Source organism: Limanda limanda, chromosome 5 (genome assembly GCF_963576545.1).
Source record: "Limanda limanda chromosome 5, fLimLim1.1, whole genome shotgun sequence".
Taxonomy (NCBI): domain Eukaryota; kingdom Metazoa; phylum Chordata; class Actinopteri; order Pleuronectiformes; family Pleuronectidae; genus Limanda; species Limanda limanda.
The window spans coordinates 16,478,144-16,504,745 of NC_083640.1; the positions used below are offsets into that span (position 1 = coordinate 16,478,144).

Genomic DNA, 26,602 nt, shown 5'->3' on the forward strand with positions numbered 1-26,602 from the left:
CAGTTTTAAGTGCCAAATAGTCTTTATAAGAATATCCTATTAAACAACATGGCAACATATAGATGCAATGTTGTGTAGCCAGATTCTCCAAAGTGCACAAAAACGAACTAACTGGTGGCAATTTAAACACTTTAGACCCCAAATTACACCATTCTTAGTTTCCCTTTACATCCAAGTCTATGAATACTCATAGATGACTGCTATAGCATCTATTTGTCAGCGCTCTCCCTCAAGTGATCAACTGTCTTAATGCACTTCAGGTCTATAAATGTTTCTATTTTTATGCTATCAGCTCCAATATTTTTCTTCCACTTGTAAACTGAAAAGATCAGATTAACACTTTGAGCAGACAAGTGACAAAGAGAAGTAGAAAATTTATTGCAGTATTTGTTCCACCAAAAGGGTATGAATCCCCTTTCCTCTTATTACTAGGGTGACCTAATACAACAAAATCTACATTTACAAAATATCCTCCTGCAATAGGCCACATATACTGCATGCTTAGTTCGAAATAGAATAAATTATATTCAGAGGACTCTGCCATTGTACAGCATGGACAAATAAAAGTGAACAAAAATAAAAATTCTTATTTATTTTTTTTCTTCTCTTTTTTCATACTTTTCTTTCAAATATCTAAAAGCTAAAAGGAAAAACCATCAGGGTGCTAGTAGTATAATAAACTCCAAAAACACTTTAATAAGAACATCAAAAAGACTAATTTCCAACATTCACTTAAGGTTTTATTCTTTTTTTACAGCTTTTTTGTCTTCAGAGATATAAACATTTTAGTTTTTGTTGTGTTAAACTATGATACAGTGGGAGTAGAAATGAGCGACTAGAATCTGCTGCACAACAGCGAAGGAGCTCCCACAACAATGTTGACAAAACATTTCCCTCCAGGTCTCTTTTCTGATAGCCTTTTTAAGGGATAATTTGGGTGAATTATTCCTTTAATGCCTTCTGGATTCTATCCTCTGAACTTATACACAAACAAAACATGAGCAGTCCCTCTAATATAATAAGTCTTATGTTTTGTGTCATTTTTGCAAGAATAACTCATGTAAAAGTATGTAGTGTCAAATATTCTTGCCCTCTTGTGTTTTCTTACAAAAATGAGGAAGGAGAGGAGGAGGGTAGGAATCCAGTGAAGTTTGGCTGTGTCGTTGGAGGTGGCAGGTTGTGGAGGAGGAGCAGGAGCAGGGAAAAAGGATGATTTTGATAAAGTAGAAATTGAGCAGAGGGGTAAAAAAACAAAACAAAAAACACCACACGGGAGCCATTAGCTAGCCCCTCCTTCCCGCGCTGCATACAGTGAGCGTAAAGTCTGTACTACTTTGTTGCTCAGTTTGTGGTTGCTGGTCAAGGCAATTTTCTTGTAAATGATGTCCGACTCCTTAATAGTGTCCACCCAAGGCACCAGTTTGCGGCCATCGCGTTTCTTGGCCTCGGCCCACGGCCCCGAGTAGGAGCCTGCCATCCAGTGGATGCTGTAACCACTGGAGGTCTTGTTGACGACTCGAGCTATCTGTGGCCGGTCCTTGTATTTGGGGCAGCAAAGGGCAATCACATCCATTGCATCCACTGTCTCGTTCATACGGCCGGGGTCCGAGGGGTCAACCGCTCGCCTTGACTTTCGAGAGGACTGCAGGGAGGAGAGAAAAAAAAAAACATTGAGCCATTTCCACTTTAACAATTTTGTGTGTTTTTCAAATAGTGTGTTTGAACGCATCTATCTCACCCCTGGGGTCCTTTCGTCACCATCACTATAATCATCATCGGTCTCTGGTCCTGCCTGATTGCGCGGACTGGGTCCTGACATGGGGCCGGAGCCTCCCAGTAGGGCGTTTATGGCTTTGTTTCTGATGTTAGCGCTGGCAGACGCTTCTCCCTCCTCATCCTCCTCGTCTGGGTCCAGATGTTCCATCAGACACTTGAACTGTGGAGTTAAATGGCAAGAAAGTCATTTTGAGACAACCTTCACACTCCTTAGCAGTTTGTCAATATCTAAGAACCACATGTAAAATACTTCTTAGAAATCATCTTGCATTTAAAAATGTAAACCCAAATTAACTTGAGTCTTTGACGTAAAGGAAACTGAGGCACCGCAGTGAGCTACAGCTTCATCACTTACGTCTAGGTACTGTTTGACTATCCGCTTCTTGACATCGTCTGTCAGTGTGGCGTGAGCCATGTTGTTGGAGATGAAGTCAATGGTTTGGCGAGGGTGGAAGTGAACGTTGCTTTTCCTGTTGACCGCCTTGTCGTACACCTTGGCTGACTCAGTCGGTGAGTACTTCTGAATTTTACTGTTGGAAGATGGAATGTTTCAGTTAGAGTGGTACACGTGACCCACACTGAAAAATCTAGGTATTTTCTTACGTTATGTCGATCTTACCTGTCAGAGAATCCATACTGGTTCTTCAGATGCTGTTTGAGCACCAGCAACAACAAGATGCCTTGAACGGCGTTAGCAAAGTCCAAGAGACTGCCAGGGTTATCTGGGAGGAGCCTCATTACTTTTTCCGCATCATCCACATCCAGATCCTCCAGATCAGACTCGGACTCCGAGGCCACTGTTGCAACAGGTTTTCTGGGCTTTTTAGGCCGCCGTACCACATCTTCGCCGTCATTATCCTCATCATTGCTGTTGCCGTTTTCTCTGTCGTCGCTCCTTGGAGAATCACAGTTCATCTTTTCCTCGCCATCCTCCCCATCTGTCGTGTTCTTGCATTCCTTCTTTACCTTTTTCTCCTTACGCTTCGGCTCCTTTAACAAAAGCTGCACAGACAGGAAAAAGAATCAAATAAAATCAGTACGAATATTTCAAATTTTGGAGTTTGTTTAAAAAAATTCAACTGCATTGCTTGAGGCATCACACAATCCAAATTTCCAGAATACATTAAAAAAAGTACCTCTTTGAAGGTTTGCAACAAGTTGCTGCCAGACACAGACAGGGTGATGTCTATGTGGTGCATGATGAAGAGAGGCTCCTCCTGGCTCTGGTATGGGAAACAGGCGAGGTTGTCTGCTACAAACAGCAGCATGTTCACTTCCGTTTTCTGCCGAGAGAAATAATAAAACAGAGTAATTACCAGGGACAAAGTCACATCGCAGTGTTCCTGTATAAAGCACTTTACGGATTTCTTGCAAAGACACAACAAATACAAAGTCGATTTTGACTAAGCATGTTGTTAATGATGAGCAGTGCAGATACACATTCAGGTGAGTGCAGGTTTACTCACAGAACTGTCATCATAGAGGTTCAGCAGTGAGATGAGGAAAGCCCTGCGGTGCTGGCGGTTCCCCCGGATCATAGTGAAGAGGTGGGCGCAGAGTGCTGAATGAGTCTCGTCCTTTCTGAAACCTCTTATGATGCCCTTGCGAGACAAATTGATGGCCTGCTGCAAGTTGTACGACATCTTCATCCCAGCTACTGCCTTCATCTGTGAAAGAAAACGTTCAAAGAGATGTGTCACAAACCAAGCATGTCAGGCAACTGTTGAGGCAGCTGCAGCAAAGGAAATGCACCAATAAAACAACGAGACTGAAATACATAATTCAAAATAAAAATTTAAAAAACAATGGCTACTTTATTATATTTTTATTTCACATAGATATAGGGTCATTTTTTTTATTTTGTCACATGATGCTGGACGGCCAAAAGGATAAATCAGAATGACTGAACCAGGTACATATGTCTTAACCAGCTTCAGTCACTGAGTAACAACATGAGTCATATCAATCAACTCACATGGATGAATCCTGTGTACTTCTTGTCAATCTCCAAAAGCTGCTGGTCACTTTTGTTCCTCATGCTGGGCTCAGGGTCTGTTCCCATTGCAATGAGGTAGGGTACACACTGCACGGATGAGATGAAAATAATGTTACGTTCACATTCATATGTTTATATGACTCTGTTTACAATACAATAAAAAGTTTAAATCGAAGTGCTGGGGGATAAAAATGTACCACAGCAAATAAAATTAAGGATCTTGGTTAATTTTAGGATCACTTGAAGACTTGAAAATGCTTACACACAAGAATATATTCAGACAGAAAGTCACCAGTAACTGAAGAAGATGATTTACTTCTTACCTGTACAGGATGGATGAGACCCTGGTTGAGTGTGAGAGCTATGACGTTGAGAGCAAAGTGCCGTACACTGGACTGGGTGTGGAAGAATGCCTCCAACACCTGCTTTAGATAAAGCTGCATTATTGAGCTGCTCATCCCTGAAGAAATGTCGCCCATCTCCTTCAGATCCTCTTTTTTGGACAGTTTCTTCCCTGCAAGCATGAAAAATATGTGTTTATTATCTGTTCTATAACAGTTTACATATTCCCAGAGCTGAGGTAATATAAGTATTTTTGATACACCAAACGTCTTACATTCTCTGTCCGCTTCCTGCATCCGCGTGTCCTCCTCCTGAAGGTATGTCTGAAGGTTTTTGAGGATCTGGATCTTGAGGTTGATGGAGGAAGCGCTGTCAGCCAGGATGCCATTGTACAATGTCTTCACCTCAGGCACAAACATCTGGCTGGGATGCATGATCACAAGGAAACCTGAGGCGAGAGAATATCAAAGAGCAAAGGTCTTTAAGAACAAGCAAACAATACCGTCTCCATGTACAAATCTGACCTTACAACTGCAGCCCTAACATGACACTGTAGGACAGTGACGCAGCAACACAATAACATCCAATGTCTTCATCCTTTCTAATCTTCACATTTGTGGAACATCATTATGTTTAATATTTGTGTTCTTGCCTAAGCCGATGATGGCTTTGGTCTTGACCTCCTCGTCCTCATGTTTGGTGAAGTACAGCAGCAGCTCGAGAACTTTCTCCTTAATAACAACCTGTTGAACATAAGAAAATATTGACACCAGAGTACATTTCTGCATTTCGATCAAAATGTAGTATCTGTACTTAGTGACAATCCATAACTTTACTATGGTTTAGTCTAAAATATGAAATATAATTAGGCATCAACTGCTCTCCTACCTTGTTGGTGCCCTTGAACTCCTCCAGATCAAAGTCAAAGTGTCGGCCCAGGGCACCCACAGTGAAGAGTGATCGCAGCAGGAAAGGCTTGTTTGCTACTAACGTTGCACTGCTAGAATCCTCATGATGCTGAACCTTAAGCTTGTTAAGTGCACCTGGAAAAAATCGAAAATAATGTAAGTGGACAGAGATTATTCTACAGTTTTACCATTCTCCTAAATATATTTGGGGATACACTTCATTTATGGACCAGCTTGATATAGTTCCTTCTTTTGTACTGTGACACTTCAAAGCTCAACACCGCAGATTGCTGTTACGCTTGCAAAAACAGTGCTCACCATAAAATCTGTTGAAGCAAGCCCAGACAAACTTGTAGTTGTGTGTCACTTTGTTAACAACAGCTCCAAGACAGCTCACACAGTGCTGGACCACCTGTAGAGAGGAAGGAGAAAAGCATGTCACATCAACAAAACTGATCCAACAGCAAACCAGGTTCGACAGAGGTGCACCATATATGAATTCTCATATATCAAAGAGGCTGAGTGCCACTCACAGTCATGCCATATTTGATGATGAGCTTCATGAGGTCTTCTTCAATGGTGGCAAGGTAAGTTTCACTGGGGTGCTCCATCAGGGGTACCACAAGCTCTAAGATCTTGGCCACATTACAGATGACCATAAAGTCATTGGCAGTCTGCAAAGGAAACAGTAAGAGAATAACTGTTGACGAAACTCAGATAGTTCAGGCACCAAATATGAATCAATTAGTAGTATTTAAATAGCCAAACGGGGATTATGGGAGAGAATGTCAAACAAATATCAATCTGTGTTTTCACTACTAGATTTTTGTTAATTTCTCCAGCCTGATTTAAAGGATCATCGATTTTACTTTGATATTTATTGTTTTTCCTGATAATTCTGCAATAACAAAATGTATTTAATAGACCCAACTTACGTTACACTTTGTGGTCAGGTAGGGCTGCATGGTCATGGCATGTTTCACCATAAGCTGGGCCCTGATCTTGCTGAACAAGTACAAGGTGGTGATACACGCCACCAGCCGTGTTGAGTTTACACCCTTGCTGTCTACAGAGCAAAAAACAAGAGTAAAAATATATACAATAAAAGTTATTCCCGGAAGTCACAGATGTTTTTTTAGTTATGAATAAACATGGTGGTAAACTTGCATACCTGACAGAGACTCCTCGTATTTGAGGATGTGTTCCACCAGATTGTCAACTAGCTGAACACAGGCCTTTTTGGCTGGTTTGTATGATGCGTCCTCTTCAGACTTGAGAAGCTAGAGCAAGATAGACAATGTTCATTATAAAAGATTTTAATAAGTGATTATTTTACCAAGCAGGTGAAGCCCAGATTCCAAATCAAATACTTACATTCTGAAGAAGCTGCTCGAACCAGTCGTAGCCGGTATCTCGACACGCTGCAACCTGAAGAAATCACACACAAGAATTCAATGTCAATATAATATTGGGCAAGTGTTTGATGAGAGATCTTTCCTTTTTTGTTGATGTCTATTATAATTAGTGCTGAAACTCACCACATCGGTGATGTTCAGGATCTTTCTGGTCATTGTCACTTTGTCGTGGGCTGGAGTCGGAGTGAACCACAACTTCTGGAATGTCTCATTCACCAATTTCTATGAATAATAAAAGTTTGTGTGTCATAAGTTGAGATCTGCACTTGTTGCAAATCTTTTAAGCACCAGGTTTTGTGAAAAATATATTGAAAAGCCGAGAATATAAATAATAATGGTAGGACTGCAAGTTATAGCTCAAAAAGGAAAAAGGTGCAGTTAATCCATACCTTGATACCCTCTTCGTCGTTGACTCGACGGATCATCCTCACACACATCTCAGTAATCTTACTGAAAGTTGGCTGCTCCAGACAGATGTCTCTGAGGATCTTTATCACTCGTTTTCTTACGCTGATACCAGTGTCCTAGTAAACAAAGCCAATTCAAGTAATTAAGGCTTTGCAATTTTATACAAATATTATATAGACATATGGTTCTTGTTTTCACCCATTTTTGGTTTATATGTAAGCAAGATTATGCAAAATGTACTAAGCTAGATGAAGGGTCCAGGCAAAAACCCATTAAATTTGAATATGAATCCGTTTAATGGGGGAATTTTTATCAATCACTATAGAGATAACTGACTTGATGTAAAAAACTACGTCCTTTCCTTTTTATATTTTAAGATCTCGTACGTGTGTAGAATTGTTTGGCCTTGGCAGAAGTATGTGGCCTCATGAATGCCAGTCTAGTTTACATTTTCGCATGGGTTGCAACAGCATTTGTCTGCCAATAGGTGGCAGTATAAGACTGTAATGAGGAGTGAACTTCTGATGAACCCTCCTGAACATTTCCATGACAACAGGCAAAACAATTCCAATGTGTTCACTTCTCAGATGCTGAGCACAAAGAATAAGAACCAGGCTTTTGTGTTGGACCACATTTCAATATCGATACCTTACATTACAAAGGACATGCAATGACCTTGACTGCATCCTGCTTTTAAACTAGCTGCTGACTTAAATATTTCTATTATCCTTAATAAATGTTAGAAATCCACAATCAAGCAACTTTTCATCAAACTCAATCACTGCAGATGCTTCTTCATGTAAAAACAGAGAAATATCCTGTCAGTCTCATTTGTATATGAATTAAAAAGGTGCCTGAAACAGCAGCTTAATTTCTACAATAATTGTCAATGGGAATAGTTCACTGAGATTCTAAGAATATGTGAAATATGTTGTGGGCATGTTAGATTGCACAATAAATGCACCACAACTAAAATATACCTCATGAAAAAGCTTGGTTTGTATGAGGTTGTTGATGAATAAACATTTGGGATGTGAGCTGTCTTGTGTAATATTGATCTTCTGCCAGTCCACAGAACAATCATTAACATCACAGTCGTGTCACCCAAAGACTGTATTACACTATAGCTGGTAGGGAGAGATGGTAGACTTGACCTAATCAATGAACTATCAATAATACCTACAGATCATTGTTGATGCAGCGAAAACGAAAACATTATCGCAAACAAGGCTCATTCATTTAAGAGAAGTAATGAATGAGATGCACGGTTCATATGGGGACAGTGAGACCCAACAATGCAATAATGTGTCGAGAATTAGTCAGTTTGGGCAACTTACCAGTATCCTCTCTATGAGCATGTCATAGTACTGTTCAGTGAGTTGGGGTCTGCTGAGGACGAATTTGCCGAGCAGCTCCACAGCTGCCTCTCTCACACTGGTGGAGTTGTCCATCAAACGACCATGGACGCCACGCTGCATGTCAGACTGCAGAAGTGGAAAAGAGTGTGTCAGGAGACAGCATGAGGAAAAAGAAGACTAAGAGGTCACTTCATATACAACAGAATAGTAGAGAACTAAATTAGAAAGTACACAGAAGAATGTACTTATCAGGCATGACAAAGTGTCTTTACAGACACAGATCCTCACATACCCTTGCCAGTATGCTGGGGTCCACAGCCACGACCTCAGACAGACATTTCATGGCTTTAGTCCTCACAGCAATGGCACTTTCCCCAAGGACTCGCAAGATCTATACAAATTAAATAAATATCACCAACAGATATTTGCATCAAACCAGTAAGCCCTGCTATTATCAATATTATAATTTGTGATTACTACAGAGTAATTTACAATTCATTATATGTGGTTGTTGTTCTTCATTAAAAAGATACTTGTGGTAAGAAAAAAATCATACCTGTGTTAAATAAATATCAAAGCTCTGGGCGAACGGCCTCATGGAGGCCAAATAACGCACGATCAGGCAAGAGTCATCATAGTCCACAGTGTCAGAGTTCATTCTGTAGGAGAAGGACACAGAGGAAGGACATTATACAGTCAGATAACTGGCAGGGACTGTAACTCACAATCAACTGTGACACCAAAAGAAGAGCAGGACAATGTCATGATAAAACATTGGAATGATTTAATAAGATCCTGAGTGACACGGGTGACTTTGCCGAGACAGTCACATCCTTACTTCAGTGTTGTGAAATGAGAAGGCATGGTCTTGATGATGTTGCGCAGGAACTTCTTGCGCTTCTCAGCACGCTGCATAATTTCACCGGTGCTCTCCATCTCCTTGGCGTGTTGTGGTCCATCCGATGAGTCCTCATCCTTAGGATGCGGGTTCCGCATGGACTTCTCAGCCTCTGTGGTGGTGTCCCGGAACCACTGGGCAATGTAGAACGTTCGAGCAAACTAAATAACAAAGAGGGTTTCAGTATCAGATGGAGATGATTCAAGGCATACAGGTATTTCTTTAGAGTAAGATATCAATAGTTGAGAGTTTAAGACAACACTTGAATGCTAGTTGAATTTTATAGAGGCGTACTGTTGAGCAATTCAAGCAGATGTTACCATGAACTTGGGGTTTACAACTTTAAAGGATGCTATTCTATGTTTTGAATTGGCAGTAACGTTCCACACAAGATTAAATAGCCCATTCAATTGAATAAGTAAATTCAGAACAACCTCATAGATTTCCGATATCTAAAGCTGTTCAAAGCCACCACTTGCACAGTCACTCTAATGTACACCCACCACCAGTGAAGCATCTGTCTCAGCATTCTGTTCCAAGTAGTCCAGTAGAGCTTTCTGCAGCTGCTGGGTCTCATCGTTACCTTGACACTATTGGATCAGAAAGAGAAAAGCAAAAACACGTAAATGAGAAATATCAAGCAAAAGAGGGACTAAATTGGAAAATACATTTTCTTATTTGCTTATTATATTTGTCACTATATTGACACTTTAAAGTAATCATCATCATAATCTAAATATGAGGTGTTGGTTACCGTTTGTAGAATACGATCAATTGATCTCTGGTCCATCTTGCTGGTGACTGCGTCCTTCCTCAGACGGGCGGCCACTGTGCCTAGGTAATCCAGAGATGCTACTCTCAGAGCCATTTCTGTCTGTTTATTACTGAACTGGTGGACCTGATGAGACAGAAAGAAAGAACACAAGGACAAAAGATGTCCGCAAGAAATTAGCTGGTGAAAGTTATCACTTTACACACATTCATTTTCAGGCCAAAAGACAATAAGAATCCATTGCTACAGGTTTAAAAAAAAAATAAAATTGTGTAGTCAATGTTAAAGTCCAAAATCAGAAGTACGAAAATGACTTAAATAAAATAAATTAAATAAATGCAGAGGAAGGATGTCATTCAAATAAATAGTTGCAACCTCTGAAGTCCATGTCTCGGTGTTTTAAGAGTTTCCTTTCATCAAAAGACTGTTCAATGTTCCCTGCTAAAAATCGACATCATCTTTTGTTGGAAACGCTTAAGCCCTAACAGATGAATTTCCGGTTTAAAGAAAAGTGTTCATTCATACTAACCAGTAGTCTACCAAGCAGACTGAGAAGCAGCTCTGCAGCAGGCCACTCTGGCCTATTCACTGTTGAGAGCAGATCCTGGACAAAGTTCTCAAACAACGGCCGGTAATCTTCTTCTCCCTGCTTGCTGCCACACCTGAGAGGAAAAAGGTGAGAGGAGGGGGTCATCACAGGAAATAACAGGGACAAAGGGAAAGCAGGATGCTAAAGATTGGGTCAAGGGTCATTAATTACTTTTTGAGGAAGACTGAGAGGAAGTTTTGTGCTGTTCTCATTGCCGTCTCATACGAGTTGGTTATTAATAGGTCTTGATCCACCTGAGCAAAGAAAAGGAAAAGGGGATTTGTATTTCCAAGCATTTAACATTTGCTTTTTCATGTGGTGTTTTTGTGTGTTGGCTTGCTCTCCTACCTTGGCGTCATACTCTTCGAAGGAGTCCTTTTCGTTGGGGAGGTGAACCACACACTGGATCAGCTGCAGCACCAGAGCCGTCACCATTTGGATATACATCGGCTCGCCATCTTGGTCTGAGCTGTTCAGCCTAAGAACAGGAAACACAAGAATTCACAATCATGTGCATGACCCAGACAAAAACTGAGTGGCGGGGAACAGGCCTTCTTATTAGGAAATAATCACCTCTGCTACTAATGTTATGCAGCGCTGGTGGATAAAAACATTACCTGAAATTCCTGAGGGAGCGTTTGCTGGTGGGCAGCCTGGCTAAAGAGGTAAAGATCTCCTCCAAAATCAGCTGCCGATGCTTCTCATAACGCGAGAACACCTGGAGACAGGATTCATTCAGGCAGTTAGTCTCTACCTTCATTGCTTTGTAGAACATAAGCAAGAGTTACACACCGAGGGATGTATATGAGACACTGCAGCAGTGCTCAGGATAAAGTGACCCAAAGATGGCCATGAGCATTGTTTATAATAAACCCTCAATTTCTGTAAGTTCCCAAAAGGAAAATTAAGACTTACTGCTGTAACTAGTTTAATGGCACACAGCTGCAGCTCGCTGACATTCTCCACAAAGAACGGAGTGATTCCCATAGAAGAAACCTGGAAAAAGAGCGAGTCAATGAATCATCTGGTTTGTAATTCAGTTTTTCTACCTAAACATATAACGATGAATTGTCATACAATTTAAATTTTCACCTGGAGGATGGTGGTGTCGGTAAGCAGTTGGATATCTAGGAGCTCAGAAAGGTTGCTGACGATGTCGCACACTTTGTTGTACAACATGACGATCACTCGTTGTTTATGTGTGGAGCATTTCGCACGCTTTGCCTTGGAGCTCAACAAGCCACCTAGATGAACGGGAAACATCCCTTTCAATACATTTCTCACAGTGTTTTTGATCCTAAAACCATTTTTAGTCTATATTTTAATCCTTGAGGGCTGTCACTGCAAAACTAAAATGAAGAAGCAGTGTCCTCACCTCCATGTGGGTCCACCCTGTAGACCGGGTCATACTGTGGATACAGTGTGTTCTGAAGATGGTACTTGGTGTATTGTAGCACCCGCTCGATGACGTCCTCTATGTAGACAGCCTTCGGCATGTGTGTTGAGGTCATGATATGAAGAGCTGTCAGACATGCGTCTGCGGACTTTGTGACTCGCTCCATTATCAGGTCTCTCCAAAGTTTCTCCTCATCTTCAGCATCATGGTCCTGAGGTCAGAAAGGAAATGGATGAGACCAGTGACAGTATTATTGCTTTAAATTTGTTTGAAATGGATGCTGTATTGATTTGTCAAGTATATCACAAAAATTCTGTAAATCAGTTCCACTGCAAAGAATGTAAAAAAGAAAAACAGAGGAAGGGGACTCACATGGTTCATCAGGGTGGTGAGCCTGGACCCATCCATGATATTCTTCTCCAGTATGTTTAATAGCTTCACCAGCTTGTCTGATGGGATCTACAACAACATAGACCATTATTTAGACATGCAGCTCTCTACAGCAGCATTATGCATCAACAATCTGTGATAAAATACTGTACCCTGCCGGAGATGCCCATGGCCTTAATCTTGGCAGACTCACTGCCCAGCTCATTCAACTGGTGTTTACCGAGCAGCAGCTCCTGAGGTATCTCGTCATCATCTGCTGCTGGAAAACCAAATAAAAACATTACACAAGTCACAATTACTTATAGTGAGGTTGATGTCGATTGGTTTAGAAAAATGGACCACAGGGCCCAGTTAGAAATGGTATTTACCCATGGCAGTGAAATCCACATCCTCCAGATTCTCCAGGATGTTGTCAATACTTGTTAAGAACCTCTTGAAAGTGGACGAGTCCATCAGCTCTTCTTGGGTCAGCTTGGGTTCATACGCTTTCCGTTTCTTCTGCTTCTCCTTCATCTTCAATTTTTTGGCAACTTAAATGAGGTGAATTTTCATATTAGTCTTTGGCTATTCGTTTTGTTTTCATTGTGCTGTTGTCATCATGCTGGCTGAACTGCCAAACTGTCTTTTTACAAGTTCATTATTGTTTAGAAAAAAATCTGTTTTCTAGTCTTCAGCTCAACATATTAGCCTGACACTGACATGTATGCATTTTTTTGCATTCAAATTGAATGTAAGCACTGGTTGAATAAATATCGAAAAAGAACAATTTTTTTTACAAAAAAAGAATATATAAATTTAAGCACTTTCAATTACCCATGCCTATAAATGTCTATTATCCAAAACTTTTTTTCTTTCTTTTTCAAATTCAACTTTCAATATATTAAAGTTTGCGGCCATGTCGTGGACTAAAAAACTAAAAACTCCAAATAAAGTTTTATCACTGTCAAAAAGCAAATAGACAGAGTTTGACATGATGTGAATTGAATACATACGATCACTTATGCTGGGAGGCGGCGATTCCTCCTCTTCGGAGTCTCGGTAGCGACTGCCTGAGCCTCGTCTGCCTTCTCTTTGCCCGGTTTTCCGATGCTCCCCTGAGCCCCGGCGCTCCCTCTCTTCATTCTCCCAGGACCGGTCTTTTTCTCTGCGCTGCCGCTTCCTTGCAGCTGTAGAGAATGAAAATACAGGCCAATCGTTAACAAAGCAAATTGATATTAACAACAAAAACTTGAAATGATCAATCATGTTTTAATGTTCATTACACTTTAAGGATATTTCTAAAAACGACAAAGAACTGATACTAATTGAAAGAATTTAACTCACACTCTCCGTTTGCGTCAAAGTCGTCTTCTGAGTCGACCTCAGCATATTTGGGCTTCTCATTTACAGTGCTTCGTTTCCTCTTGTTCATCTTCACTCTTTCACACAGGGGCATGGTTGACTCGATCTCTGCAAGCAGCTCTGGAGGCAGCTCCTTCAGAACTGCCGGGTCCATACCACCTTTAAGTTGATAATAAAATTATTATTAGTAGTTATGAACGAAAAGCTAGTTGTGTATTTAACAGCGTGGATAACACCATACAGGAGATGCTCTAAATTTAGCAGAAACGCTTGCAGGTAAACAGCCTCTTGGTCTTACTTTTGACAGACTTTCCTGATGAGGTTCTGTTCTTTCCAGACTTGCTGTGCCGGATGATCCTCTGAATCTGGTCAATGGAGAGCTTCTTTAGAACCACAACAGGTTTTGGCCTCTTCTCAAAGTCCTTCACCAAACCAAGCCGCTCCAGTTTAACCTTGGGCTGGCCCCACATTTGACCTTCAGTTGACCCACTGCTATCCATATCCCGTTTGATCTGAGGAAAAAAAAAAATCAAATGTCAGTTTTCAGTCAGTGCTGGACAGAACAGGAAAAAAATCTAATAATATAATTTAAACAAACTAGCCAAAATTAGATTAGCGATTTTGATGCTAGTTTCCAGTAAAGTTCTAATAACAAAGACCTAAAGAAATACTGCACTAATTATAATGATCTTAATTTGTAAGGGTAATATCTAATCCATTGTCAAATTACACTGTCAACACTTCAGTGCCGAGGTAGTAACTCCCCACAGCCACAAAGGGTGATAGGCAAAAACTGGACATGCAACACTGACAGTTGCCAAAAACATACAGCACACACAAAAACAATGGCAATACTCTCTGTTGGCTTACAATTGAGATAAGAGTTTGGCTGAGGTAGGTGGGCGCAATACAGCAAGTTTGTATGAGAAGTATGACTGAAGGATGGTATTTATATTATTTATGTCCTCAGAACTGAATTAGGTGAAGGTGATTGACTCACGTGCCAACAATGGTAACTTTACATGTAATCAAACAGATATTGTCATTCTGTTGGCGAACAATTCCTTCAACTCATGTGAATTAAAAAAAGACCAAATTAGTATTTTGCCATAAGAACTTCTAGATTGACTTTCACTAAATATGATTCAATTACAATTCCTTCACAATTACTTTATAACCAATCAGATGGAGCTACATCTCTACGTCCTGCCAGGAAACCTCACCTACACAGCACATGCAGCACTTGTCGGATTGATAACCACATTTAAGTAGACATGTCAATCGGTGTAGATTTGTGGTGAGGGTGATTTCACTGGCTGTCCTATTAAACAACTGGCAGTGTAATCTCGTTAACTTGGGGCTAAATATGGCCTCAGTACACTAGCTGCTTGCGCAACTACAGTTATGTTTGTCCATTGCTACAAGTGACCCTCTATATTACTGTACACAATAAACAATCAAATTGTGCTCGTTTTTTGTAAGCAAACACAGAAAAGCTCAGCACACAGGGGCATGCAACTGTGTGCCAAGACATGTGGCTGTGCGTTACATCTCTGAACACTTTGTTGACAGTTGAGATAGTAAGAGAAGAATAAATAAATTGAAGCTTAAAGATTTTGTGCTGCACAATACTGACAGCGAGTGCTTTAAGTAGATATTGAGCCATAATCCTCATCACAAAAAATGACCACTGGAGCATTTCTTTAAGGTAGTTGCTTTTGTTTACACACAGGACTCACAACTTAATATTTAAATAAGAAACATCTCTACTTTAAACAGATGTGTGGGTTAATGTGTTAACTGATCTTAGGCCAATCCCAGGAATAAACAAAAGGCTTATGGATGGAGAAGCAAAAACCAAAACGAAGCATGAGCAGTGGTATATTTTGGTTTTGTGAGATTGCAGGCAGTGACGGCTGAATGATTGGTAGATGAGTAGATTTTTTTTTGGGGGGGGTCGACCAAGATCACCTTAGGGATCTGGAAGTTCTTCAGCGCGCCACTATGCCCTCCCAGGAGCTGAGCAGGGAAGGAATCTGGAAGTTTAACACCAGAAGCAGACGAGGCTGGTTTGGAACCATCTTGCCTATTGCTGCTCCGACCAGGCTCTCCAGTGGAAGAAGCCCGGAAGCCAGACCTATCTCTGTCACTGCGGCAGCGAGAGTCGGGAGAGCGTCGGTCTCGGCCACCAGTCTCGCTCCGATGCCTCCTATCTCTGTCAGATTCTCGGTCCCTGTCTCGTCCGTGTTCCCCACGGTTTGATGACTTTGGCATCTCTCCTCGCCTGTCAGAGGATTTATCATCGTGTCGGTGCTTTGATGAATCCCGACCTTCTCTCCTGCCGTCATGTTTATCAACCCTGTTCTTGATGACTTCCGGTCGCCCGTCTGGTTTCAACCGTAAAGCTGTGTCAGAACCCTCCACAGCAGCCGGCCCACTAGCTGGTTCTTCAGGCCAACGTTGGGCCTCAAGAGCTGGAATAGGGGCAGCCAAACAGGGGTCAAGCTGGCCATCAGCTCGGCCTGCCTGCTGTAGGTCGATGCTCACCATGAGGGGAGGACGGCTGGCACCGTTCCCAGCTGCAGTGGCCTCTTGGGGGGTCAGTTTGCCAGCATTTCCTCCGCCTGTTGATCCACTTCCTGGGGCACCTGTGGGTCCACCTGGTCCGCCTGCGCCTGGCTCCAGGGGAAAGGAGTCCTGTTTTCTCTTCTTCAGAGGCTTGTCTGCAAAACAGAAAAAACATGAAACTCAGAAAATCAGCCAAAGTTACGGGTTTGTATCCATTATTCACATTCAGTAATATCCTACTCACCTTTATCCTGCACTTCCTTGGAGCACTTCTCACTAGCTGTTTCTCTTTCTATCCTTTCAATTTCAGCGAGGGCATCCAACTCCGCCTCGTCGTAAGGGGAACTGGGAGGCTGGAGACCACTGGTACCACCGTGCTGGGATATCTGTTGCAGCCGGGCTGCTAGGTTTTGCTGAAGAACAGGAACCTGCTGAAAGCCCAGTTCCGCCTCCATGTTGTCTGAGTCCATACCTGGCATGTCACCTGGGATATTAACAAAAAACAGGGTTGTAAACAAAAGTGCTGAGGACTTCTATTGCTTCAATAATTCAGACTGACAAGATTTGTAGTTTGTTCTTAAAATATGGAAGTACAGCTTTGAATGAGAAACAAGGTCTACTCTTACCTGGATCTGACTCATTTGACTTGACCCGGGACAGTTTGAGGGTGAGTTTGGTCGAGTCCTTGTTTGGCGAGCTGACAATATCGTACAAGTCCTTCTCCTCTTTCACCGCTGGGGCTTTCTTCTTTTGCTGGAGCTGCTGTTTCTGGTCAGGGCCTCCCTCCCTCGGTGAGGGTGCATAGGGAGGTGGTGACTGCAGAATCAGTGGGGGGCGAGAACCCGCTGTGAGGGAGCAACACCAAATTTACAAGAGAGTTACCCTTCAAATGTACGTAGAAGAGCACATGTGTGAGAGGTACTCTAATCCAATAAAATGCAGTGCTATATACCAAGATGGCCATAAAGAGTGAAATGAAAATCACTGTGGACTTGTAACACTTTTGAGAGATGATGGCCACAAACTTTTCTGCTGCTGTGAAATTGAAATTAGGAATAGTGCGACCAGAGGCAGTGTAGATGTGTGCAGTGTAGTTCTTCCTATCCTCTGGCAGTGGACTTACATTTGGGCGTTCCATCACTCCCTGCTGGGGAGCAGCCGGACTGCGGAGACCTCATAGGGAAAGTATTCCTCATGGCAGAGTCACCCTCCTAGACAACATATAGATGAGCATGAGCTTTACAGTGACAAAAACAGAACCTTTTTCTAAAAAGAAAATCTAATTTTTGCCCAAAGGTTTCTTGTATTACCGAGCACTAGCTCTAACGTACAGGTGCATCTCAATTGTAGTTACACAGTATATGTAATTTGGAGACCTAAATAATTAGAATTGTCAATAAATTATGTCCAACAATTCAGAAACATCTTGTTGATTTAATATTAAACCGAACACCACATTGCATATTATTCAGCATATGATATGTTTATAGCAATATTTTCCCCTCAGTGACAGAAAAACCGTGTCAAGTTAGAAAATCAGGAATTGAGAACAAAGTTATAAAACCTAAACATAACAAATAACAAACAAATATAACTATACACATACTGTGTGTGGCTTAAGAGGTTCTATTGAGAAACCCCAGTATCTGGTTGTTAAACTTTACATAACCACCCCTGCGAAAATATCACTGGACATTTCTTGTCTTTACTTTAGCCTGGAGCAGTTTTTAAAAATGTTGCACCTGAATTCTGTCTAAATCTGTTTGTGTAGTCTGAGACACAACAGCTGTATTTCCTCACATCAACGTTCATTGACAGATGCTGCCTGTTGTCATCTAAGAAATGACAGTGGGCACTTTCATGTGCTCATAGAAGCTTCACCCATTATTTATCACCCTGACTTTGTTATTGACTCACAAATATGATACATGCTTTTAAGTTAACTTGTAATATATCCTTTTAGGACTTGGTCAGTCATACCTCGCTGCCCAGTCGGTGTACAATGTTAAGGTAGTCCTCAGTGCCGTGTCTGTCTGAGTGGTGGTTGGCAGCATTGGCCATCTGCCCCGATACTTTGCCCTCGTGGATATTTCGTATGCCACCAGGAACCATGGGACTGGCTACAGACACTGTCACAAATTTAAAGAAAAATTTACATTAGAAATGTTTCTGGTTCAACTGCTTCACTTCTCCCAGGATCCCTCCAGCAAATTGAGACCCAGTAAAATAAGTGAATGAAATCTTCAATGACTATAAATAGAGAAGGCCCTTACAGTTATAGGTTGCATATGCAATGGAAACTATTCTGCTGTCTGTTATTCACTACCCGGGAGAAATAAAGAGCTTCTCTTGTTGCAGGTCAAATATTTACCAGTAAAGTGGAAGTGTATGATATATTTGAACCAATAACATTGGCTGGAAGTCAACCAATTTCATGGTAGAAGACACAAAAGTTACAGCTGTTAGAGAATTAATTGTGCAATCTATTAATGTCCAGAGAGCAGAGACTTTCAAGCCAAATAAACCCGTAACATGGGATCTTTTATAATTTTAAGTATCAAAGACAATAAAAGCATAAAACTTTGAATAATTAAATTCACTAAATAAAAATGTTGCACATAAACACCTTATTTATTAAACTACGAAGCACAAATACAACTAATGAATAACTACGTAACAGTGTTAAAATTCAGGTTGAAATATACATCATCGTCTGCGGCACTTTTGCATGTCTGCCAACAATGACAATCCGGTTATAAGCCAGCCGTGACAATGGCCGTTTTTTTAGACCTGACCTCCGGTTAAAATCCGATGAATTGGCTACTGGCTTTACCCGCAGTTGTCTTTCACATGCATAACACAACGAGAGGTTCTCTGCACAGGCCTGTTCACAACAGCATTAAATCCTCCCCGTTATTCAGGTGAGAGGTGGAGCACTCTGGTGCGGCAGACATACGCAGGAAGTGACGTATTAACTCCGCTGCGGAAATCACACGATCATGTTTACAGAACTCCAACATCGTTGTTGGTTCTTTTCACCACAATCTATCTATACATCTTTTTCAGTGTCTTCTATGCATGAGTCACCGCCTTTTCCCCAGATGATAGTTGTTGTATTTTTGTTTTTGTCATTTTTGAGTCTGTCGCGTCTTAGAAGCATCATCAACCCCCCCACTTGCTCCTGTTGAATCCAGCGGAGGAGAAAATACAGAGGATCTGCAGAATTCAGTGAATGTCTGAAAGCACCTTAATAACATCTGCCCTAAGGTTAAAGTCATAAAACGATCACACTGGCCTATTAAACCTAATTCAGCATTCACATAATTTAAACATGCTGTAACTTTTTTCTATTTCAATTCCCCCTATTTTATAAAATTCTGCATATCTGAATTCAAAGGGAAATTTCCTAGTTTCATAAATCCTTCAGGTAATCTCTGGTTAAACATTGGGAAACAAATGAGACTAAAATCAATCCAAAAATAAATAGATTAAAGCAATGGCGGAATGAGGCAACACAGGAGAGATAATGTGAAGCAACTTAAGGGAGTGTGAATTTAGCATTTAGCATAAACAGTGGCTCAACAAGGAACAGAATTGCGTTCGGGACACTGCCCATAAAGCCACAGTCACTGATAACATGCAACAAAAGTACGACACCACCAAGAACACTGATATTAGCAGACAATGTCACAAATGTAGTTGTGTAAAATTCCCATGTGACAGATTTACATGCACTTTCAATTATAAGTGATGTGAAGCTGATCAAATCTACCAGAAATTAATCATGTCAGAAAGCGAAACTGTGATTGTCAAGTTTATAATAAGAACGCATTGAATTACACCACAGGATATATCTTCTCAAATAAGCTCTTTAAATAAACAAACAAACTCTTTAGCCAAACATGTGCAAATTATAGCAAAGCAAATCAGAAAATAAACTCCTGTCTTTAAACAACTCATACACATCATGTACACGGAGGCACAGACCCATACTATGCACGCAAAACCAACACACACATATATACACTCACCTTGTTGTATCTGTTGGTGTTGGTTATAGCTGGGTGGTTGTTGGTGAGGATACTGCTGTATGTAACCAGGGGCGGGGCTTTGAGGAGTGTAGGGGCTGGGTACTGGACTGTTCTGCTGGCCCATGTACCGGCTACTGGACCCACTCGAAGGTGAAACAAACCGACTGGAAGAAACAAAGGACAGGACAGAGTGGGAGAAGGTAAGCAAGGCGGCAGAGAGAAGTTACAGAATTAACTGGGAAATAGTATTTTTGTAATATCTTTCAGATATTTGGCTGCACAACCTACCTTGACGGACTGGGAGAAATTGCAGCCGGCTGGAAGTTTGTAGACTGGGCAGGGCTATGCATGGAATTCTGGGTGATCTTGAACGGTGGTACCATTGGCTGTTGCATCACATCTGTTTACGAATTAAAAAACAGTTCATTTGTTTATAAAATATCAACATGGAGCGTATCTATACAATTTTATGCCATTGTTTCATAATGTGCAACCGGTACTGGATGTGTCTCCATACTTTTCTCCCTGAAGATGCCAGGGTTCCTGGCCAGCATGGTCTGCAGCAACAGTGGTGCGTCTCCCTCTGGCTCATCGCTACCCAGGTTGTCCTTCAGCTCTCTGAAAGCATGCACAAATGCAAATGATATACATCAACACACACCAGATTGGATTCAATTTTGTTCTTTCAAACAGTTTATAGAATGCAATTTCCAATTGGGGATTCAATTGCAAACTGTTATAAACCATTATAGAGTACAGATGTTATATAATAATTGCATATAATATATTTAACCCCAGATTATGTATTAAAATGTATTCTGGCATAAGTGTTAAATCTCTTAAGACATTTAATTCAAGATTCATCTTTTTGTATAAAACTACACTTCATCACTTGATCTCCAAACGCCAACTGTGGTCTCTCTTTTTTTTTTTAGTAATCCTTTTAAAAGCGTAGTTACGATGGTGCCCAAGCTGTAACACAGACTGTCTTTCTGTTAAAAATCCAGACAGATTTTTGCCACACAGACAATCTCATTTGTATACTCACATGTGCTCTGTGGACACCTGGTTGAGGCCATGGGCTAGCTGGGAGGCCAGATTCTCATCCCGACAGCCCAGCAGGCAGGTAACTTCCTCCGCGATCCTCCCATTGTATAGGAGGCTCTTAGTGGTGGTGGCCGGCAGAGGGGAAGGGAGGGGGAGCTGGTTCAACACTGAGGTGAGATGAGAGGGATGATGAAAAGAGCAAAGGCGGGAAGATAAATAAATACACAAGGCAGGAGACAAGATGCGGAATCACAATTGCAAAGTGACATCCACTCAGAATATTTTGGCTTTTTTCACAGGAAGAGGAGACATAAGGGAAACTGTCACAGTGTTGTTCACAAGACAACTGCGTTACTCACAGTCTGTTAAGCTAGCGATCCCAGCGAGAGTGGTGATGGGAACATGAGGCATATCCCCATTCATGCTGAAGGTGAGGGTGGGGGAGTGTGTTGATACACAGGTAGATCAGGGGTCGATGGACGACACCCGTCCTCACATCTCCTGACACCTAGGAGAGAGAGAGAGAGAGAGAGGGAGGGGGAGGGAGGGAGAGAGAGGGAGAGAGAGAGAGAGAGAAATGGAGGGAAAAGATGGGAATGGGTGAGTATGAATGATGGATGGGAGAAGGGTGGAAAAAGAGGGGGAAAGAGGCAGATAGAAGAGGGTATAAAGAAGACAAGAGGAGGAGTTAAAACAATAAGATAATGAATAATATTCAAAGACATCCAATTAAAAGTAAAAGGCAGAATATTTGCGACTGTATATTTACACTGCTATGTCTACCACATCATCTGTAGGTCACAAAAACATGTGTTTAATTGGATCTTGTCAGTCAGGTGGAAAGGACCTCAACCTTTTTCTATTGATTTGTATAATTATTTACGTATGCTTCCCTATCCATAAGAGGGGAACCCTCAGTTCTCTCTGCACGTGATACAGGGACACAGGTTCAGAAATACGCCACGAGCATGAGTGCAGTCTTAGGAGAAACAAATGCACATTATGACAAGATTGAATCTAGGCCTTATGTTTAAAGAACAGGGTCACAAACTATCAGACTGTCCTGCTGCTGCATACTATGTAATTATATGGTTACAAACCATAAGCAGCAACAAAACAACAATTTATTTACTGAGGCTAAAGTTGCAATAAATACAATCTTTAAGTTGTGGGGGTTTTGCTAAACCTTGAGAAATAAGTCAGTCTCATTATACTGATTGATGCACCTTATGAGTCATTTAAATGTCATGTAAGATTACTCCGATTTACCCTCATGGCAGATGTTATGTACACATGTACATTTTGATCTCTAGCATAAAGATAGAAACCTGTGCATTATCTGTATGGAAAACAGACTGTGACACAGATGTAAACACACCACCATATTAACATCACTGTATTTTCATAGAAATGTTTAAATGTTCTACAGCGCCTGCAATAATGCATTCCAGTAAATAAGCCTTGACATTGATTGCCCTGGTAATAAAGTAGATAGATACTATACCAAGTGTGGATAAATACCAACATTCCACTATTTTCTATACAATTTCCCTCCCAATTTGACTTCTCAAATTATACATACTTGACATCACAAATACCGTGCAGCTGAATAAGTAGCCAACTGAAGAAAATGTTCTGTGCAGTTTCAAATCACTTGCAGCTTAATATGATAAATCGGCACAAATTAGGGCCCTGTGCTGCACTTAATCTGTCTAAAATCTCTTTGCTTGTTACATGTCCTTGACCTCTCAAGGAAGACAGTACGGGAGGTCAAAGAAAAATAGAGGGAAAAGCCAGCTGCAATTTCCCGAATATGTGAACGCAGCCCACGCTTCAGGGATAAACCTGGCTGCTGCTACGACAAGCTGAGAGCAGGCCAGTGCAGAGCTCCCTTGTAAATGCATAATTCTCAATGAAACCAATATAAAACAAGTGTTTACACGTCAGATATCAAAATTACATATTGATTACACACCAGCCACATCTAAATGTGTCACTAACATTCTCAGTTGTCTTTATGATTATTAACAATAATAACAACTCAGTGACATGAACGAGTATGCAAAACATTGTAATACCTTTTTGAAGAATTCTGTGCAGTCTCGGGTGGACTCACTGACATTTCAGATAAAAAATCCCACTCCTTCAATCTGTTGAAAGAGAACATGGCTCTGCATCACACTCTGGGACACACAACTTCAAATGAATCTTCTTTTCTAAAATTTTGGAAGAAGCTCTGTGTACAGAAGTCAGAACTATGACATTTCGCAAAAACAACAAAAATAGTGCAGAGCATCAAAACATTCACTGTCACACACGCATTTTCAGATTTGCAATGAATGCCACAGCTGCCATACAGTCTTCAAACCAAGAATGCATGAGTAGGTAGCCCTGTTGACCTTATGGGAAATCCTTTTTACTGACTTCTAAACGAATGCAACAACCTTCTCAGCAACTCATGCATCTTACTGGAACCAGTGTAGATCTGCAAGCAGACCTGAGAGGGAGCGGATCGTTGGGGTCAGATTGTAAACACGTCGAGCCGATTCCACACGCCTGCAGCAGCGGATCAACACACTGACACTGTTGAGGTTCCACTAGCCAGCGACACTGTTAGCATGCTCTCTCTATGTGGTCTCCCTCGGTACGCAGAGGCTGGGCTGACAGCTGTGAGACTGACAAGCAGGAGGCAGCACAAAGGAACAGATGCACTGTGATGGTGGCGGCGGCAGTGGGGGGGCTGCATCCTCCAGCAGCCACAGCCACCGTGAGCTCTCTGCAAACTGGTGTCTGCAGGGAAGACACCACGCTGCATTTGTTGTGGACATGCAACAAATTCCCCGCAATTCCCAATAACACCAGCCAAATGTGGAGCTACTACAACCGAGGCAACGTGAACCCGAGCTCAGTCAAAACAGTCCAACACAGAGTGAAAACCAGAGGCAGCGTTAGCCCTGTCAAAAGACCCAGCGAAAACAAACACACAACAGCGGGAGGCGAACAACACGAATGAGTGTCCCAGCACTTCGTTAGCACGCAGTTGCAGTCGCCATTCAATTAACACTTTATCTCAAGTTCGTCAACTTACCAGCTGCAGCCCGCGACTTGCGTAAAAAACCTCGAACGATACAGTTTCCCAGAAGTTGACTTGTGTGGATGCTGCGGGGCTAACTGGGCTAGCTGCGAAGCTACACTTAGCGGCTGGTGTTAGCCGCTGAAATCACCAACGCTAGCTGCCAAAACACTCGCTAACAACAACTGTCGTGTTTTTAATGTGTTGCTAGTTGCGCTAAGTAGCTCCAAGTGTTGAGAGTTCGCCTCTGACGCTGCTCCCCCGTTCAGAAAGAGGGAAGGAGATTCAAAAAATGGACGAGGAAGCGCTAAGTCGGGGGCTGATAAACGCTAAAAGCTTTCCCCCCCCGGGCGCGGAGAAAAAGCACCGGTCTCGAGGGAGTCGGTGTGACGGCGACCGCCAGGAGACTAGACCCGGGGCACCGGCCCGATCCCCGGGCTCGACCAGTGACATCCAGCTGAGGCCGTGCGCCTCCGCGGAGCCAAAACACACCTAGCTAGCTGGGCTGGCTAGCTCGCTAGCTTCCGTTACCTCCCGGTCAACGATTAACGACGCCGTAGGTGGTCCCGCGGCAGAGCTGTTATTAACGTGGCGGAAAATAACCGCAAATGAAAAAGTTGGATTTACACAGAGACACGGGGGGTGGTATTTACCTTCGGATGTTGCGTTCGAAGGGAGGGGAATGTTCTCGCCTGGTTGGTGTCCGGATCTCTAGCTCCCCCTTTCTTCTCTCTCGCAGCTCCTCCAGAAGGAACTCGACTGGCTCGCCAGCTAGCCGCTCAGCTAGCCGCTCAGCTAGCTAGCCTGCTAGCTATCAACAATAATCCGGGTCGGACTGATTCGCTCTTCTTCCGTCACTCGCGGGGGAATGTTCCAACGTACGTTCGCGGGGAAACATTCGTTCTCCGGAGTTTCAGTCGGTCTGCGCCGACGTGAACACCGAGTGCAGCCAATTTCGACAGTAAACGAGAAATATGACGATTGTTGCGATCATCAAGAGGCTCTCCTCTCGTAGAACAAAATGCCGACCGGAAGTTCTGCCGTCTGACTGACCAAAGATCTCAGGAGTGACTCCCTCCATCGGCGCCAAACAAAATGCCATGCAGCGTTTCGCGTGTGTGCCTCCGGGGGGCGCTGCAGGGCAAGTTTGCTGTGAATTCAGCCTCAGCTCAAAACGCAAACATCAGCCTGCAGACACACTTATAAACAAATGATCACGTGTTAAGTGTCCGAGGAGAAGATGGACTGTGTGTAGAGAGGTGAGGTGTCACAAGATGGTAGATATCTATGTTTTTTTTAAAGTCTTCCACTCTAGTTTGAAGACAAGTTGCCAACCAACAGGCGATGTCAGAGATCACCAGTGGATGTAAGACAACAACCCCAGGCGGATCAGACCTGGGTGTGTCCCCCACATATTTTATACTCTTACGAATATATTTCTTTAATTTCTGTTTATTATTATTGTCTTGGTCTGTATGTTTTTCTAGTCGTGGTTGGAGCGACTGTAACAAAACCCAAGTAATTCTGATTTTGATGAAACATGCAAAATGATTACCACATATGTCAATTAAAAGACAATGAGCTGATTTCTTCGCTGTTTCTTCGTGTATACATGACACATATTTTGCAAAACTACTAGGCTAAATCAGCAGCATATATTCAAAGCACCAAAGTAAAGTGACTTGTTATGCACTTTGATGCTTTCACATAATTACTGTATTCTAACTACCTTCAGGCACTGCCGTTTAATCTATAATAATGCATAGAAATGTTATCAATCAATCCATCTATCCCTCCTTCACCAATAGCATACTGCTGGAGCCAGGTAGCATGTCCACCACAGGGTTCATGAACTCGTCATCTGCAAAGTAACTTTCTGTCAAGATGTCTTGCAGGAGTGCAAATCACTGTTTGACCTCAAGGTGTCAGCATTGTCCTCAGTTAAAGGTGGCAGGCATTCTGAGGAAAGGTTCTGTGATTGTCTGGGGAGGCATTGGCCTGAAGGAAGCTACACAGTGGATCATGGTTCCTTGTTTGAGGCCTCAGCTCCAGCACAAACAATCAGAATCGGTCGGTGAAGCAGACTGAGGACTGTTCAGTATCTGTGCATCACATCCCTCTGGGCAGCTTTAAAAAATACGTGTAGTTCCCAGGCAGCTAATCCCTAAATTGGTTAAACAAGAATTTTAAACATTAAAAAACAATTAACTTATACACCTTTCCTAGAGGCTTGGCTTTAGATTCACAGATTACATATGTGGATGTTAATCATAAAATCACAAGCAAGCAACAAC

At 42.0% G+C, this 26,602-nt stretch overlaps 1 protein-coding gene across 3 annotated transcripts; it reads right to left on the bottom strand.

Moving 5' to 3' along the window:
• Window positions 1–354: 354 nt before the first annotated feature.
• On the bottom strand, window positions 355–25,320 carry nipbla (NIPBL cohesin loading factor a). Of its 3 annotated transcripts, none has more exons than XM_061070927.1 (49): window positions 24,962–25,320; window positions 23,314–23,385; window positions 21,595–21,743; window positions 21,237–21,402; window positions 20,706–20,806; window positions 20,477–20,588; window positions 20,189–20,352; window positions 18,138–18,286; window positions 17,281–17,368; window positions 16,784–17,002; window positions 16,402–16,641; window positions 16,137–16,312; window positions 13,888–14,101; window positions 13,572–13,748; window positions 13,241–13,414; window positions 12,617–12,778; window positions 12,401–12,507; window positions 12,231–12,317; window positions 11,838–12,069; window positions 11,555–11,706; window positions 11,378–11,458; window positions 11,080–11,180; window positions 10,811–10,940; window positions 10,634–10,716; window positions 10,403–10,535; window positions 9,856–9,999; window positions 9,605–9,691; window positions 9,042–9,262; window positions 8,760–8,862; window positions 8,496–8,594; window positions 8,183–8,329; window positions 6,827–6,961; window positions 6,561–6,659; window positions 6,397–6,450; window positions 6,194–6,302; window positions 5,958–6,088; window positions 5,556–5,696; window positions 5,341–5,434; window positions 5,003–5,157; window positions 4,767–4,857; window positions 4,389–4,562; window positions 4,096–4,286; window positions 3,752–3,859; window positions 3,243–3,443; window positions 2,913–3,059; window positions 2,396–2,778; window positions 2,132–2,306; window positions 1,739–1,936; window positions 355–1,642 (listed from the first exon to the last, which is right to left on the bottom strand). In XM_061070927.1, the coding sequence occupies exons 3-49, from the start codon at window positions 21,656–21,658 to the stop codon at window positions 1,280–1,282; spliced, it is 7,062 nt and encodes a 2,353-aa protein (XP_060926910.1). In that variant the 5' UTR covers window positions 21,659–21,743; window positions 23,314–23,385; window positions 24,962–25,320; the 3' UTR covers window positions 355–1,279. The 3 variants fall into 3 exon arrangements, with proteins under 3 accessions (XP_060926910.1, XP_060926908.1, XP_060926909.1); XM_061070925.1 differs by having other exon boundaries at window positions 15,561–16,312; XM_061070926.1 differs by lacking the exon at window positions 24,962–25,320 and adding an exon at window positions 24,324–24,456 and having other exon boundaries at window positions 15,561–16,312.
• Between the last annotated feature and the right edge of the window lie 1,282 nt (window positions 25,321–26,602).

Bases quoted from the DNA above. Each gene is read 5' to 3' on its own strand.
- nipbla (XM_061070925.1), bottom strand. From the start codon at position 21,658: ATGAATGGGGATATGCCTCATGTTCCCATCACCACTCTCGCTGGGATC. The intron at 5,158-5,340 runs GTGAGCACTGTT...GATTTTTTCCAG, and splicing joins TTGCTTCAACAGATTTTATG to GTGCACTTAACAAGCTTAAG. The intron at 1,643-1,738 runs GTGAGATAGATG...TCCTCCCTGCAG, and splicing joins GTGACGAAAGGACCCCAGGG to TCCTCTCGAAAGTCAAGGCG.